Below are 19,175 nucleotides of genomic sequence, written 5' to 3'. Positions count from 1 at the left end.
ATTGATCACGGAGTTACAGTAATTGAAATGTGGAAGTACGAGTGATTTAGTCAAGAGCAGCTTGATATGTTCTGGTAAAAATCGTTGTAAACGTTTCAGTGAGTGAATAGATGCGAAAACCCGTTTACAAATCTCCGCAACAGCGTCAGTCCAAGTCAAAGTCGAGTTTATAGTCAAACCAAGATCCTTCACCTTGTCGTAGTATGGCAGGGTGTTACCATTTACAGTTAACGTTTCAATAGTATTGAAGTTTATTGAGTTTCGTAAACGAGAGTGACAAATAATGATTGGTTTCGTTTTTGCATGATTTAGTCTCAGGCCATGATTTTTGGACCACATAACGATATTTGTAATGTCACTGTTGATTTTGGTGATACATTCATTAATGGAGTCAATTTTAAAGTGTGAATAGATTTGCAGGTCATCAGCATACATGTGATATGAGCTATGTTTAAGTACAGAATGAATGTCGTTCACGTACAGTACAAATAATAAAGGACCAAGAATCGATCCCTGTGGCACCCCACAAGTAACAATTTCCCAGTCCGAAGTCATGTCATCCACTTTTACACACTGCCGTCTCCCTGACAGATAAGATCTCAGCCAAGTTAATACATGACTAGAAAACCCTATTAGCCTTAGTTTAGCTAGCAATACTTTATGGTTTACGCTGTCGAAAGCTTTTGAGAAATCGAAAAGAGTGAGAATTGTGCCCTGTCTGTGATCCATAGCAAGCCTAATGTCATCCGTCACTTTTAAAAGTGCAGTTTCTGTACTGTGGTTGGTCCGAAAACCAGATTGATAGTCACTAAATATGTTGTTGTAAGATAGATATTCAGTGAATTGGCAGTGCACAATTCTCTCTAGGCCTTTAGATAATGCAGGAAGAATATTTATCGGCCTATAATCTGAACATGACGCTGGTGCTGAAATCTTATTAAGAGGACGGACAAAAGCAGACTTCCATTGTGATGGGAAAATACCACTCCTAAGAGACGTGTTGAAAATAAATGTGACTATTGGAAGGACAGCAAAATAGAATATTCTTTATGAGGCGTATTGGGATGCCATCGTACCCAACAGCATTACTGCGAATACGGCGTATAGCTTTCAACACGTCACCTTGTATCACAGGTTTAAAAGTAAACTCAGGATAACCACAACTACGGCGAGGTAGGTTTTGAAGATGTTTTAAGTAGTCCTCCACTTTTTCCTGACTGAAACTTTGACTACAAGATGTAAAAAATTGGTTCAACTCATTCAGAGGTATAAGAACTGGCTGTGAAATACGTTGTTTTCCTATTTCAAGGCTTTTAACCTTACGCCATAAGTCGCTTGACGACTGTTTCCTATTCTCAAAAAGACCTCGAGTATATCTCAGCCTGGAATTACGCAGAAGTTGTTTAACCCTGTTTCGAATTAAACGGTACTGATCCATAAGTATCTGGTCATTAGAGCGCCTCGCTCTTCGATATAAGCTATCGCGATATGTGGAATAATTACTGTGTTGGTTCATCGTTATTGATGTTTTGGGCACAAGAGACATGGTTCTAAATCTCCTGGACATCCCATTTTGTCCCCTGATTGCACTAACCCGTAAAGAACAAAACGTCATGATAAAACTGGACTGAGTGAAGTTGTCAACCAGCCTGACTTCTACTGTTGAGTTACAGGAACTTGGCTAAGGCATTCCGATCATCCATGCCTTTACAGGATGAGATCAGTAGCATTCCACAACTGCATTTGCCAACTGTTTAAGAAGAATGTTGCTGAAATCTTCAACAGTCATTCGACCACTCATAAGCAGATTGACAGCAGGACTGTTTCCTCTGGTGGTATGGTGCCCTGAAAAAAGAAAGAACTCAACTAATACCACTATAACATATACATAAAGTCTTTGGTGATAGTTTGAAGTTCCTGATATCTCATACCTCCCACTATCCGAGGGATGACATTATAATTATTGGTGCTACTTTCAGGTCCAATAGTAGTTAGGCAATACCAACCTATGCCTAGAGGAATGGAGGTGGCTAGCAATTCTAGCAAACTGGCTAGCAAACTTTTTCATCTCTATTACAACCATAGAGATCTCCAGATGAAATTTTCAATCTAATAATCTGCAAGTGCTGTGGCAACTGCAGCGTTTCATGCTACAGTTACCACAATGGTTATTTTTTTATCTGCAGCAATTGCAGTGGTATTTCCACCAACGACAGACCTATTGAAGAAGAGGAAGATGACCTAGGGTAAAGAAGAAGAAGTACAACACTAAAGATAGGAAAGAAACACGAACCAAATGGGATGCTCAGAAAATTCAGAACCAGGTCTCTCACGCCAAAAATGTCTACGATGATCCCAATGTTTATTCCGAATGTTGAGTACTTCCAAGCAATATTACCATGTATTTTTCACTTGATTAGATCATTACACACATTTTTGAACTATGTAAACTTGCAAACTTTGATTTACTATTTTTAATAGAAATAAAAACCTGTATGAAAAAAAATTTATTTAACATTTACTGTTCATTTCCCTTCATTCTCCTTCCCCTTGTGCAACTCTTTGAATCAGTTTTGTCATAACCCTTTAATAAAGACAGCCCAGAAATGATGCAATGATGTATGGTAATCTCCTTGAACTCCCTATAGAAACGAAATATGTCTGACATGTAGATACCCATCTAATGCAGGTGGTAGTTAAGAGGAGAATGTACAAGCAACAGATAAGAGAAAAATCTGGTTCTGTTCTTTGAAGTCCAAGAGTCTCTTTGCTCCATCATCAGCCATACATGGTCTATGACTGCTATTGCTTGTTTCACAAAATAGAGCCTTTTTTTATAAGAGGAAAATTTCTACAGCCATACATTCTCTTACAGCATTTTAACTTTTTTCAGAAGGAAGGAGACAGTTGTCTCCGCACTTAGTCCTAGAAGGACCTTTGTGTCTCTCTTGTGTTTTAGCCCTCAGAATCTGAGACTTTTACAGAATAAAATTTGAGGGCTCATGTTTTCTTATGTCTTCAGAGCTGAGAATATATGCCCCAAGCAATTTCTTTCTAGTTTTAAATATGGCAGGGCAACTTAGCCATATTTGTTCCGCTGATTCTTCTGCTTCTCCGCAGATTCTGTATTCATCAGTCTGATTAAAACCCACTTTCAAAAGATGTTTCCTAAGGGAGCCATGTCCTGTCAACAAGCTTACCATCATTCTTATATCCTCCTTACTGTGATCTAGAAGAGATACCCACCATTTAGTATGAAAGAGAGATAACATTTTTTACTGTCTTAATTCTGAGGCCCTAGTCCATTTAAAGGATCTAATCTCAATCTTATACAAGAACTTTGCTGTATGAGAAAGCTACTCTGCAGTCTGGCTCTGGCCCTACCATAAGGGGCTTTGTTCCTATTTTTAATTACCATGAATGCCCTCATTGCCCGGCACCCAACCGAATGTTATTACTGTTTTTATTCGCCAGTTCCACCAGAGCATACTTGCATTTCCAAACTGCTTTCGAGCCAAACGAATAGGCGTCAAGTGTCTTGCAGCATGTAGTGCAGCCTGATTATCAGAGAGTATTAAGCATTCAGCTCCTTTTGGCCTCATTTGTATGAGTCTTCTGGCGCATGTTTCAATTGCCATAACTCCATATATTCCGAATCCTTTCCTAGAATCAAGGCATGAACCATCAGTATAAATCTTCTGGACTCCTTTAATAGGGTAGCCCTCCTTTTTACTCCATTTTCCCGTTTCTTCAATAGAGACTGTGTATGGTTTTTCAAAAGAGTATTTTTTAACCATTCCATCTCATACGTAGGTTAACATTCCTGGGCTAGCATTTCAACTTGGCATTTAGCCAAATCACTTAAAGTTTCTGAGTCTATGAGGCGTGACATAGCTGCAGCTCTAGCCAATCTATTCGCTATCTCATTCCATGCATTTCCTCATACTCTGGCACCCACTAACTCTGTTGTGAATAGTTAGAGCTCTTAGTTATAAAGAGACATCAGTGTACCTTCACTGTTCCATTGTTCATTTTCTTGTCAGACTGATCCAGGCACTTGTAAAGATACATTGCAAGCATTTCTGCTGGAATGATAGTTAAGAAGGAACCTAGAGCCTTTAAGGACTAGAAAATTGGTCCGTTGACAACCAGACCCATCCCTTTCTTCTATTCTTTCTTGATTCATTTGTGTACCAGAACTGTGATCTCAAAGGAAGGACTATCCTGCTGCCATACTTGATGTTTTGGTGTGATTAATTGGAAAAATGATCAAAGCAGAACTGTTTCAGTGTAATGTCCAAGAATATACAAGCTTAAGTGACTATTGATACATTCAGATTATTGATAATGCACATGTGCCCAATCAAGTAACTTGATTGACTTCTGTGGATTTATCCCTTGAAGCAGTCTTACAGCACTGAGGGCTGCCTCACCCCTCACATGCAAGTGAAGGGAACACAGCCAATGTAAGGATTTGAGGGTTACAGTGGGCCAGGAAAAAATCTACCCATAAGTCAGTTTGTATGGTTTTTATTCAGAATGTAAATAGTTAAACCTTATAAATTTTAGCCCTGAATTGAATTTTATATTGTGATTTTTAAAATAGTACCAAAAACCAGCAAATTTAGTGAAAGAATTTTGAAACATTTGCTGAAATTCTCAGACGGGAGTTGTTGACATTAGTAAGATTATTTCTTTAAACCTGAGAAAATTGATAAATGTTTGTATTTTAAATAACGCAAGAAAAGCAGAGTACACTATTGAACCTAATATTTTGATAAGTAAAAATAAATGTTTATTTTATTATAAACCACAGGTTGAAAGTTGACATAACCGGATTGGTGGCAACAGTGCAACTTATGGCAAGACATAACTTTTAATCCTGCTCTTATATTCTTGTCTATCACAACTAAAATACCTCATGAGCTTACACAAATATAAAGCATTTGAGACTTTGCTATGTTTTACTGGAAATAATATTACACCATATGTTTCAAAATAGACAATTAAAACTAATAAAGTGCAATGTGCATAGATATGCTTTCTTCGCTTAATGTTAAGTTAACTAATTTCAGCATCCCTGGGTGCAGTTCACTTTGGGAAGAGTTCCTCTACCGAAAGATTTTTCAGAAGATGAGGTACTGCGCCAACAATGAATGATTTTAAAGTTTTTCTGTGTTTTAATGCATAAATAACTCTTGTTTTTAATCCGCTAAATGTTTTTTGTCATTGTCTTTATCTCATATCGAGTCTATTAGAGCACAGTGTAGATTTAAATGATAATCTTTGTTTTACTAGTTTGTAATTGTTTTGTACTCCATTACATTTATTACAATTTGAGGAAAAGAAATGTTAGAAAACACTTACAACATTAATAACCTTGTAGAATTATTTTGGATTAATTAATTAGTACATTAGTGATTGTAGGGACTAGTGATGTCAAATAGTGTGTTCCAAATTAGTTAGAAATTAGTCTGATTGGATTTGCAAATTTTAAATGTCAATCCTTAGTTATCGTGCTTTCCTTGGTTCTTACTTATTTTAAAAATTAAACAATAATTTTTATATTTATTCTGAAATAGTAGAAGCATGAAATAATAACATAATGAATAATAAATTAATTTATTTTGGTCCTCATAGGTGATTTGTTTGTTGTTACTATTTAATGTTTGTTACATTCCTAGTTGCAGTTTTTATTATAAATACTAGAAATTAGTCCACCACGAACAATTTTTTGATCTAACATTTACAACTAAATCAGTCCTCTGTGCTTGCCCTCACACTGTGTGGTTGGTAGCCATGTTTGGCATATTGTAATTCACATCACACTCCTGCATTTGTAATATAAGTTCACCTATCACAGTACATATGAAGGAGCACAATGCACCTTGATGGTATTATAAGATGTTCTTTGAAATGCTAGAAGTACTTACGATTAAGGATGTATAGCTCCTTTTTCCACGTCTTTATCACAGTTTTGTATTGGTAGACATAGAAAAAGTTGAGAACATTCAGATGATCTGTTTATGCTCGGGTTTTGTGATGATTAAGGGATGCTACCTAGATATGTGCTTATGGATTACCATGAATTCCAGTATTACTGATGGTTTGATCCTCTGGCATGCACAAAGCCATTTAAGTTCATCATTCCAGATCAAGTGAGTTAGAGAGTGAATTGCTTGAGTTCAGAATAATTTTACTTGTAACAATGAAGAACAACTATTCTCTATGTTGCTGTTTTATATAAAATTAGTTGTACAAGAATCAGTGAATTCACATTGATATAAATTTACCTTAATCTAATTTGGTCTATAAAAGAGGTAATGACCTCCCTGTAATTGATACTCATGTAGTAAATAATGTGCACATTGGGTTAGTTTGCACACCAAATGGTCTCTCTATAATTCATAACCAAGTAAGAAGTAAAGTTCACGTTGGGTGGTTGCACACCAAGAGCCATGACCTCTTGGTGTGCACACAAGTACACAAGAGAGAGTAGAGTTCACAGTGGGTAGTTTGCTTACCAAGAGCCATGACCTCTCTGTAATTGACGCCCAAGTAAACATTAAATATCACATTGGGTGTTTTGAGTACCATAACATTGGCCATGTATATGTGGTACAGTATCTCAGAAGTACAGTATTACTGTCTCTCTCACAATTTCTAATTCAATTTGAATTTTATCCTACTTGGTTAGATTGCAGACCGGGTTGGACTGGAGTTTGAAGGTATGTAGTGTAAACCCTAAAGCACCAAATTGGCAGAACTTCTAGTTCACTGTCAAATCAATTAATTTATTGCAAAAAGATTTTTCAGTTTCGGGATTCTGTAATTTTTTTATCTTAAAGATAGTTACAGTTATTGTACTAAAACTATCCTTTTACACGAAATACTAATTAATACTATTACTAAAGTTTTGATATATGAATAAATTTCCTGTCATATTGAAGAAACACTATATATATTTCATATTCAATTCAAAAGTTAATATAAAACAGTTTTCTATGGAGTATAAACAGTTAGTTTATCTGTAATGTATCTTTTAAATAAACAAAGAGGGAGTCCTTTTATTTCGGTAGACAAAAAGTTAATAAAATATAGTACTGCCACCATAAAACTTGAGTATGACTTGCTGTATAAAAAAAATTGTTAAATACATAATTTTAAACGATTTCTGGTTCCATGGCTGAGTAAGTTTGAATAATTCCTAATTCTGGGTCTATTCCTATTCACAAATTTCAAACACAGCGTGGTATAAATAGAAAATCTGTTTAAATTCTATGCTTTAAAAATAGTGGTGAACAATGTTTATCATGCCTGGCTCCATACGTTATTCGCAAAGCTCTGTACTGCAGCACAAATAATTGTGATACTGATGAGTGTTGCCCCCATACGATAGAGCAGTAAAAAAGATGGCTATGAACATGGGCATAATATAAACTCTTTTAACATCAATTTTGAATCTCCTACTTAATCCCTGAAGCATAAAAATTCCTTGTAAACTCTACTTGCAACTGACTGTACATGGTTATCCCAATTCAGATTTTAGTGTATTGTAAAAGAAAAAAAAATACTGTATGAGGCTGATGACTATATATAGAGGAATATTGTATATTTTGAGCATTTTATATTTAATAAACATTTTAATTTTTAATTTTGTAAAATATCTAATCCAAATTGATCTTTATGGTTTGAAATCAAAGCAATATTATCCGCATAGAGGTAGCAGGAAGTGTTCAGGTAATTAAGGTTTGATGACAGATAATTTACATAAATTATTAATAAAAGAGGTCCCCTATGAAACACTGTTTCTTACCAAGCACTGAGTAGAGAATTCTCCATTAAAATACAGATTGTTTCCTGTCTTTGAGATAATACGAAAATATCTACATGTGTTTTTGTTGAATCCATAAAACTTCAGCTTATAAACGAAATGCCAGGATTTAATGTATCAAAAAGCTTTTGTCAAATAATAAAATGTAGATTTCATCTGGTGTTTTCAAGAGATCAATAGCAATCCTTGCTAAAACTAACAACTGCATCACAAGTACTTCTGTCTGGTACAAAACCAAATTGCAGTAATGAGAATAGATGATTATTTAAAAATATTTTGTCAGTTGCCAATTAATTAAATATTCAAATACTTTTGAGAATATAAGAATCAGAAATATGAGAACATAGGTTTCAAGAGACTGCATTACTTTACTTGTGAATGGAAATAACTTTAGAAATCTTAAGGCTATTTATCACTTGGACTTTGATCTGATCCTCCATCGGGTCTGTGTCTGACCAAGTCTGATAGTGTAAGGAGAATCCACTCACCGAAAACTTATGTCACAACTTTAGGCAAAATCGGTACGATTTGGTTAGTAAAACTTAGTTGGATTAAAAAAAAATTGCATTTTCATTTCAACTATATTTATTATAAAAAGACATTTTAAAATTATTACAAGCTCAATGCACTAGAAAGAAGCGTATGTGGGGGAAAATATTAAGAAACGAAGTTTACAATTATTAGCAGCCAGTGTATATGACCACTTTTTCCTTATGTTCGATGTCAACATCTCAAACACTAAGTATTACTAAAATATATACTGTACAAACATCTTTTCTTTTATATATGGTACAAACAACATACTCTGTATTCCTATATACATTTCACAACAGCAAATAGAACTTGCATATCAGCAATATAATTACTTAAAACATGCAGATATATAAGAAATGGTTGTTTCAAAAATAAATAATTGGAATCAGTACAGAAAAATAAATTGGTTTACACTTATAACAGAAAGATAATATTTTTAACTACTTTACCATTTACAACTAAATTATAACAATAACAAAATTGTTATGATATCAAAATGATAACGAAAACAGCACAATGTAACCGATCACATTACAGGAATGTCATAAAATCAATTATACACTATCAATATCAATAACACACAATACACTTTCAAAAATATAACAACAATAACAATATTATAGATATTACATAATACATGATAGTGACAATGGATGTGTATGGTAGGGTTCATTCTGATATATCATCATTGTGCATATTAAGAAAATGCTTTTCATTGGCATTGTTGTGATAGGAACAGCTTACTTGAATGTGAATGAATTAGACATAATCCTGACATAGGGTTGAAATCGTTGTTTACATTTTTTGTTAAAGCGCTGCTGAAACCTTTTTGCCAACAGCAAATAGTTGTTCTACATTGCCTTGCACAAGATTACACTGAGTGCAAACAATTCAATTCTCAACCCTCTCATAATGGGTGCAAAATTAGTGGTCGGAGAAGAAAGGATATTCAAGTATATGCTGAAACACCTATCTAGCATCAGTGAGCAAACAAACAATAGGATACTCAGGTCTAGTAATTTTTGATAATGTGGAAGGGGTAGTATGACATCAACCTATACAGATATTTTGGACCTGCAATTACATATGAACTAAAATATCGCAATTTAATTATTAAGTGATCTCAATTTATCAATTTTCTGTTATCATAACTTATCATACTGTATAAATGTGAAGAGGTTTGGGAATTAAAAAAGATACAAAAGCTATGTATATTTGGCATATCTTAGAGCATGGGGCACCTAATAAAAAAACATGTTCCTAACAAGCCATAATAAAATAATTGTCTACATTTCTTCTCTTACTTATTCCTGTTAGGTTTTCATATTTAGTCATATCAATTAATCAAATTTTACGCATTAATATAGTTTTTACTAATAATTAGAATTGTATGTTATTTAGAACTGCTCTTTGCCCACCATTGTCCGATACCATTTTTATTATAAGCCATCTATTTCCACTTATCTTTGTACACACACACACACACACACACACACACCCACCCACCTGCATTCCAAATCTATAGTGGTCCGATCGTCACGTGGTATGAGGTGACTTCTGCCGACCAATCAGGCGTCCAGGACGCGGACAAGAAAAGCTCCCCAAGGCATCTCTCCAGTTCTTCTTAAGACTCCGTCTCGCTAGGTTGTACGTCAACACCAGCTCTAACCAAGTTCGGGCCGTGTCCCTTTGTCTTGTCTCTTGTGAACCGCAAGCCGTTCTATGGCAGTTAACAGTCCCTTCGAGCCGGACATTATTTGGTTAACGAGCCAAAGGTAACTTTGTCGCAACGTTCGTGAGTGAACCGAAAACAGTGTCAAGTGAAGGTGGAATCTTCATGGTGGAATCTTCATCCCTCAGCAAGGACTCCACCAGCGCAACGTTCCTTGGAATCAACCCAGGTCGAACTACAATCAACCCAACTTCATGTGTGTCGAGGTATCAGACAATGGACGGTGCAAGGTAACAGTGTTTCATCATTCTTATTATGGTCCTTCGCAACTAAAGACAATCTTCTTTTCAACCAAGATTTAAAATCCTCAACTAATTCGGACATTTTTGGACAATTTAACAGAAGAAGAAAATCATTTTAACACTTGTATTTTGCTCTAATTGTGTGCCCTTTTTTTAATATTATGTTTTGTGATCTCATTCGTATTTTTATTTTTCCCAAACGACTAAGAGTTATTCCTTAGAAAATCAGTGTATGGGCTCCACCTGCTCAGCTATCGAAGTATGAGTTTTTAAATATTAGACATTTTATTGGTCCTTCGAATAATTGCGGTCCGCCAAGCCGGATCTAACATATCTTTGGGTCCTTCTGACCGGATATCATACAATTCCACATTGATTACTTTGCAACATTTCACCTGTCACTTCAAACATTGTCAAAAACTTTGAGTTTGAATTTTTTGGTTTTATTGCATTTTATTATTTATTTATTTTCGGGTCTTTTAATAACTCAGTGGTCCGTTCATGGGCTGATTCAGTGACTCTGACTCTTTCAGCTTTAAAACTGAGCAGTCTCCAAATTTGATACTGTTTTGATCACTGTTTGATAAATTGTTTATAAAATACATTACACTATGATTAACTATTGATTTATACATTTTAAAATATTACTAGAGTCAAAGTTAAAATTTGTTTTTTCACAGGAACTGTACTCTCAGTCCCGAAACAATGTCGGAGTAATGTTTGCCAGTATACCTAACTTCACAGAGTTCTATTCTGAAGATATCAACAAGGGAATTGAGTGCATTCGACTGCTCAATGAAATTATTGGTAAGATCTAGTCATAGTACAATAAGTAGTCCTATGGGCTGCAAAATGTTAAAATAATTTCTATAGCCTGTTGCTATGCAGTATGCGATCTATTGGGCTCTAGACTCTGCATTTGGTTTCCACAATGGTATTTAAAAATATATATTTTCTAAGAAATGAAAAAAATTTCTGAACAAATATATTTTTTTAAATTTTCTACTATTTGATATCTTGTTATGTATATAAATTTGGCAGCAAACATTAAATGGGAAATCTTCCCTCATTTTTGAAGAGGTTGAAATATATTTGGTTGATATCTAAAATAAGTAATAATTTACTTAAAGCATTCATTCTTTGAAAAAAAAACCTACAGTTAACGGTTAATAGAAATTATTATTTTCAAATTTTTGTGCCACTGGTTGACGGTGGTGTTGCGAGTATTGAACCAAATTGGGGCTAATAGCCATGGAGAATCAGTTCTTCAACTACAAACAGTTGTACAAGTAGTTGGCACAGTATCCAGACCCTGCAACACCTCCGTCAAGTGTTTTTGTATGTGGGAGAGAGCATTATGCAGCCTATTAGCCAGATACAACTAGTGGACAAACCATCCATGGCTATTAGTGACCTTATTATCAAAGGTATTATTGCCAGCTACTATTTTGATTGATAACATTCTTGGGATCTAAAACATTTATAATCTTAAAACATTCAGTCTATTTACAGTAAAGTTATTATTCAGTATGCAAATTATACTGTATTTTACCTAGTGTTTTTAGTAGAGTTTGGCTTTATTATATCAATGAAATATTTTTCTGTGTTTTATGCCTTATATAATGTTTACTTATTTTATATAACTATCCGGTATAATCAAGCTACTGTACTAGGCTACTTCTAACAGACACCTATATTTTACAAAACTTTGGCTTCTAATATACCATGTACGGTTGCATAATAAAAGGTTGCCTAAGTAATTACTCAAAAATAAAACAGTTTTTAAATTAAATTTTGTACCTGAAACCGTAAAAATTTAGAAATTTTTCATGACAAAATAAATCTAATGGTAACTAATTCAACTACATATTTAAAAATTTATAAAAATTGAGGAATGGTTCCCTCATTTAAAGTTTGCTTTTAGATCTATAACTTACAAGATTTCTAAGGTAGCACATAAAATACATAAAAATAAATATAATTCTTTCACTACTGTACAATATGAAAATGTCAGCTTGGCAATAACCGAATCACTTACAGCTAGAACACGTTAGAGTGCAAAGGACACTTGACACATGACAGTCAGTTAGACTTAAACAAGAGAGAAACTGCACATGACTCGACATTTTCCTGGCTAGAATTTTCGCTGTACCAGAAAATTTTAGGACGATTTCTGCATCAAATACGCAGTGCAAATGTTTTATTTTTTTGTTAATAATTATGTATAAAAATATGTTTAATTATACTAAAGAATAAGGAATGAGTCTGATGAGTTCTATATATTAATATCCTTACACTATAAAGCATAAATTAGTGACTCACTTGCTGTCTAATACAAAACTTTGCATGTTCGTATAGTACTTTGAAATAATGTAAGGAGAAAAAACAATTTCATATTTATGAAGAATCCAACAGGTTTCTTATTACCTAATTCAAATTTTTGTGTGGCTGTCCATATGATATCATGATACATAGAATCTATAGACTTTAAACTTGATACATAGGTTCCACTTGCCAAGAAGACATATGTGGGTCAAAAAGTTAACATTAAAAGAAAACTAGAATTCGTAATGACAATGAGAAATTCACATAATAAACAAATTTTTAAACAAACTGAGTACATTCATTTGACATTTTATCACGTAAACACATGTAATGAAGTTACTCTGTTGGATTGATTAGTAAGAGTTTGAGTAAGTTGTGTTGTGTCAATGATTTTGATGTTTCCCAACATTTACCAGAGAAATATGGGTTACAAACTGTTGCTTTTGAGCAATTAACTGTATTAAAATTCATAATACTTAATGCAACATAGCAAAATGTCAGGAGACTCATTACTTAAACATTGTTATATATTATCAGTACTTCAGTAGCTTTAGTATGCAGTTTTAGCCCTGTAGTATTTTAAAATATGGTAATGTCTTAGTGGACTTTGACGAGCTGCTAGCTGAACCAAGATTTTCTTCAATTGAAAAGATCAAAACAGTTGGAGCAAGCTACATGGCGGCATCAGGATTAAATCCAACTCATAGGGTATGGAATACAATATATATATTACTATTTACTATTTTAAGCATACAAGCAATATATATATACCAAGATGTGAAGTGTTTAGGTCACAATTGAGTTGTTGATTTATTCATTGTAAATGATAAACTAAGAACATATATACATTTGTATTACTCAACATTAGGAAATATTATCAGAATATTGCAAGCAAATTGTGATCTTGTGGATTGTTACAGGTCATCATTTGCAGGTTTAATAAAAAAAAAATATAACTTGCACTGTTGAAAAGTGTGCGTGTCCATGCATTATATAACATATAATAACTCTTTGGAATAAAAAGATTTTTTATTAATGTTCATTCTTTTTTACAAATTTCTCTTTATTAAAATTAGTATAATTATGGTAGTCATCTATGAAAGTTCATGAAAGTGTGGGCCTCACATTGACTGGACAGACTGGATTAATAGAAATACTGGCAATATGAAATTATGGGTTAAACATAGTTTATTATACTGGTTAAGGAGTATACAATAGTATTTTTTCTATGCTTACTGTATATGAATTTGAAAGATAGTCATCATCAAAGAACAATCTTAACAATGTTTAATCACAGGTTATACTACTATATACATTAAAATTCTATATTTAATATAGGCTACTATTTTAGTATTCAAAATATGTACTAAAATTATGTTTAGTAGATTCATTATTAAGGATATGAAATCAAGTGTCCAAATGTGTATGTTAACACATTTCATGGTTTGTTTCAGGGAAGAGAAGGTGAAAATGACCATATCTGCGCTCTTGTGGACTTTGCCATTGCCATGAAGCAATGTTTAGAGGAACTCAACAAGCACTCATTCAACAATTTCCAGCTTAGAGTTGGTAATTGCTTATAATAACACACTATCTTAGCAATCCTGTTGGTTACTTCAGTGAGTCAAGAATAATGATACTTTTGTATATAACAACAAACATGTTGAGAAAGCATGAAAATATGGGGAATTTAATGATTAATGGTGAATCGATTGGTCCAGGTATCAGCACTGGAGCTCTTGTGGGCGGAGTGATCGGATCGGAGCACGAAAGCCTGTCTATGACGTCTGGGGCAACACTGTGAATGAGGCTTCTAGGATGGACTCGACTGGTACCATGGGCCGAATACAAATCCCTAAGGAGACAGCTATGGTGAGATTTGCAAATTGTAGATTATATTTTTAAAATACCAATAAGTACTTTATCTTTCCTGTTTAGACTTACTATTCATCCAGTTTTATATAAAAAACTCCATACAAATTTACTTATTTGGTAGTAAAATATTAAATTATGTTTAAAATTACTAAGAAAGTATCATTACTGTGTGAATGTACTAAATCAATGATAACAATTTAAAATTAATACAAATTTATTGCCATAAATACTGTATCACATGTGTAATAAAAATACATGTTTCTAATTATGTTATATCCTATTCTAATAGTAAAAACCAATGATTTTAAGCTATTATGTAAGTTTTTATAAAAATGTAATATACTTTTATCGGTGGGTCCTTTAATTTTTATCTTATTTAGATATGTCCTAATAAGGCAGCCTTATATACTTAGGTAGATCGAAAATTTAGATTTTGTTACTTGAACTGCATATGATCTAGAGATCATGGTTACAATTAATTTGTTAACAAATTGCAACAGTCTTGGTATCTTAACTTATTACATTGTATACTTTGAATTTATAAATAAAATTCATGAAGCAACATGTTTCTAATATAAACATACTTTATGCCTACATGTACATTTTTCATCTCTGCTATGACCAAGTATATAGAAGAAAAACACGCCTTTTCATAGTACTAAATGAGAAATAGTATAGTAAATAGTCAAATGAAACCCTTATTTTACATTTTAAAACAGTAAAGTGAAATCATTTTAGATTTATCATTCTGTGTTGTTGAAGATATTGAAGTCTTGAATCTAGATTTGAGTAAAACAATATTCTGGAAAAAGAATAACCCATGGAGAATCACAGATATACATTTGCAACCTAAAGAAACATGTTAAATAAACACACTTCCTTATATTTTTTATTATTTATATATTTATCCATGTTTTTTGTACTTATTGGCTCTATGAATAAGGAATTTTAAAACTGTGTGGGCAAACACTTGTAACTAACAAAATGTATTAAGGTAAATTAATATGTTTTAATGACAAAATTTCCCATTCCAATTCTTTTAGTCTGCCTAACTGTTTTAGAATTTAGTATAAAAAACTCTTACCTTGTAAGCACAGTACAGATAAATTATGAAATCCACAATTATTGTATTTTTAATATATTTGATTAGGATCTGATTAATGCTTAAACTTAAACAATACTTTCACTTAATTCAATTGGGACATGTTTTAAATTCTGATGTCACCAGAAATAATTAAAGTTACTACACAGAGTGATGAAACAAAATATTGCTAAACAAGTTATTAATCTGGTAAAACATAAAGGAGGTTGCACAATTACTCTGATTTAAGTAACACAAACTATTTTATAAAAGTGTGGGGAAATTCTAAAAATGTAGTCTGTAGCATTCTTAGTGTGAGTACTTACAATGTAATAAAATGAACACTATGATAATTTTGAAATAAACATAGACATATTTGGTCTACATATTATTATTTCAGTGTTCACGCAAAACTTCAACACAGCCAATCTATTACAAAATATAATATTTACTGTTCTTTCCCTTGGTATTCATAGGAAACAAAGCTGTATGTTTTTTAATTTAGAATAAATTTGGAGAAAGTGCAACAAAAAATGAAATATTACGAGGATTTTCTTACTAGCTCTGGCAATTGTTCGTTTTAGAAGGAGGCAGTAGCCAGCTCTTCCCAACTTACATCTTTGCATAATTTCCTGTACCATAAATAAACTATCAGCCGATTCTAATGTTCATGAACTGACGGGTTTCTTTTTCACTCAAACAAATTGTCCATGGAAACTGGTGCAAAATAATCTCAACATATAGAAGTTGTTGTGGTTAACTATATAAATAATTGGTATTTTTATGACCATAATTACTTTGTTATATACAGTAATTGTCTTAAAAAATTATTATTTTTAGTATTATTTGGTATAAGTATCCTTGAAACCCCAAAGACCCAGAAATGCATTACTCTCCAAAGAAGATGAGTATGTTGTTCATTTGAAAGATAAACATAAGGGATAATAATGAGGTTTAGCTTTTTTATTATATAAAATTGAATGTTTCTGAATTAAGTGCATTAATAAATATACTGTAGTCAATGGGATGAAAAGATTCCTCAATCAGTTTATTAATCAGATCATCAGGAATTTCAGTCTTGGCTGTGTACACAGGCTGCTGAAATCCAATATCCAGATATAAAATTCAATGTCTCCTTCACCTGGATACAAAGAAAGTCCTTGTTGAAAGTGGTTAGTGAAGATATCATGCAATAACAGAAACCTTATTCTAATATATACTAATCATGACCATAATCAAAATCCAGCTAGCTGCTTTTTTTTACCACATCAGCAGTGCATTTAAAACCATACCTTCCTCAACCTTTCACTTTTCAGACTTCTGTGGTAGTAAAAATTGTTGTTTTGTTTTTTTATGATATTTGAGTAGTATGAGTCTCTCTTATATTTATTTGACTGATTCAAGATTTATTGTGCTAGATGCTGACAGCACGAGGATACCAGCTGGAGTACAGAGGTTTGGTGCCAGTCAAGGGTAAGGGCGAGATGGAGACGTACTACGTGGTCGGACGTGCGGCCGGCATACAGGGGGCATTCACTCGCACACCATCGCAGCACGCCTCCTTGGCAGCCGTCGTATATGGCATGGTTCAGGCCCGCCGCCGACAGAACACAGTAAAGAGAACACACACGCGTGAGTGCATGACTAACACACTAACTGGGATTCTTATTAAATACTATTCAGTATTTGCTGCTGGTACTGAGTTATATTAAACAACTATCATTGAGTAATAAATTTCCTATAATGTTCACCAGAACATTAACATATATATGAGTACAATATTCACCTGATATAACAATTAAAAAATGTGCACACAATTTCTTATGCTTTGTTGTATAAATTAGGCATTTGTTAACATTCCTGAGGCAAAGAAAGATTTTATTGTCTTATTAACAGTCTTGTGTTAGCAGCAAAGACCGATTAATTTTTATTGCAATTTACGCCTTTTATCTTGCATGTACTTAATTTTTCAGCTTTTGGATGACTGATTCTGAAGGACATGCCTATCAGAGTGGCATTGCCATTTTGGTGACCAGTTGTATTGACACCTCAACCTTTTTTAAACATTTCTTACTCTTTCCCAACCATTTGGTTTTCCTATGCTTTACATTTTCTTCTGGCCTGTGGCTATTAAGCCACTAATTATCTTAAAATATATCATAAATCATCTGAATATGTAATTTTAAATACAATTTCTGCTTCAAAACCCTTATAAACATTTTGATCTACGTTGATGATATCTAAGATATATAAGTTCGGACGTTTTACACTATTATAAAGAAGTAGAACAATTAAAAAGTTTTGTGTTATTAATATATAAGATCATTGGATTCTCCCTTCACTTAAGTTAAAAAAGTCACAGGTTGTTAAATTATAAAGTTTTGTCTGACTTTATTATATTGGATTTTAATCTTGTAACAGTGACAGTCGTGTAAGAGAATGATTCCGAATTTGGTTCTAGCTGTAATGAAGTACCTATGCTTAAAATGCACAAGTAATATAATAATAATAGTAATATTTTACTGTGATACAATTTTTACAAACATTTATAAACTCATTTATACTTGTTTAAAGTCAAAATAAAATAAATCAAACAAATCAATAAAACAATAAAAATTATAAAACAAAAACAGAAATGAAATCTGTGTTTTCAATATATTGATTGAACTAAGAAAACAAATAAAAGCTCCATCTTCAACAAAACAAACATAGTAAAATTCCTTAAAATTTGAGAGAAATATAAAGCAATACTAATATGAACCAATCAGGCAATAAATAATGCCGGATTTAATTTATGTATAATTCGATTTACAGCAATGTATAGAAATAGAAGCAGATCCGCTCCGCTAAAGCAATCATAGATTAATTTTGTTTTTTAGAATGGAAGTAACTTCTTAATCTGCAAAGATCTAACTTTAGTTCTCAAAGCTAACATTCATAGAATTTTTAATATTATATCATACTAGATTTGTACCCTTGTAAATCAATCCTACGGGACAAGGATTGTGTTATTTTTATCAGACAGATTGCAGCAACCCTCACTCCCCTCTGTTACCATCATTCCCTCTGAATGCACTGCTGTAATCACACATCATCAAGTAGTCGATTTTATCTATTGGGTTTTGAATTCAATCAAGTGAAAGCTAAGTTGAAAATCATGGCCATAAAGAAGTTTGGAGGCCATGCGGTACCACCAGTGGGGTCTACTCTTCAATTCTCAGAAAAAAGGGAGGGAAAAATAGTGCTTTTAGTGCATGAACATTTGAAAATCAATTAGATTAGTGACACTATATACCACTAAATTCTTGTTATGGATATAGTAAAGTGATATCTTGTCTTACGGTGTATACTTTAATATTTCTTTCGATTTTTGGGCCTCCCTAAATGGTGCCTTGTCCGAGTGTATAGGCTCACAGGCCTAGAGTCACCCCTTATTTTGAGCCTAAAATTATTACAGCAAACATAAATCTAAAACATTTAGCTTATCAGCTGTAAAATTACAACAATATTATAAATACAATTAGCACATAATAATTATTTATTATTACAAAA

The 19,175-nt window shown here is 33.0% G+C and overlaps 1 protein-coding gene across 1 annotated transcript in view; it reads left to right on the top strand.

Moving 5' to 3' along the window:
- The window catches only part of LOC124359305 (adenylate cyclase type 8), a 212,209-nt gene that overhangs the window by 181,716 nt on the left and 11,318 nt on the right, over positions 1–19,175 (top strand). The window contains 7 exon segments of the mRNA XM_046811933.1: positions 5,076–5,138; positions 11,023–11,149; positions 13,269–13,375; positions 14,122–14,236; positions 14,389–14,423; positions 14,426–14,539; positions 17,042–17,255. Coding sequence (XP_046667889.1) covers positions 5,076–5,138; positions 11,023–11,149; positions 13,269–13,375; positions 14,122–14,236; positions 14,389–14,423; positions 14,426–14,539; positions 17,042–17,255 — 775 coding nt within the window.

This window comes from Homalodisca vitripennis, chromosome 4, assembly GCF_021130785.1.
Source record: "Homalodisca vitripennis isolate AUS2020 chromosome 4, UT_GWSS_2.1, whole genome shotgun sequence".
Lineage (NCBI taxonomy): Eukaryota > Metazoa > Arthropoda > Insecta > Hemiptera > Cicadellidae > Homalodisca > Homalodisca vitripennis.
The sequence above is the reverse complement of the archived record's forward strand: the minus strand, read 5'-3'. Positions and strand labels throughout refer to the sequence as shown.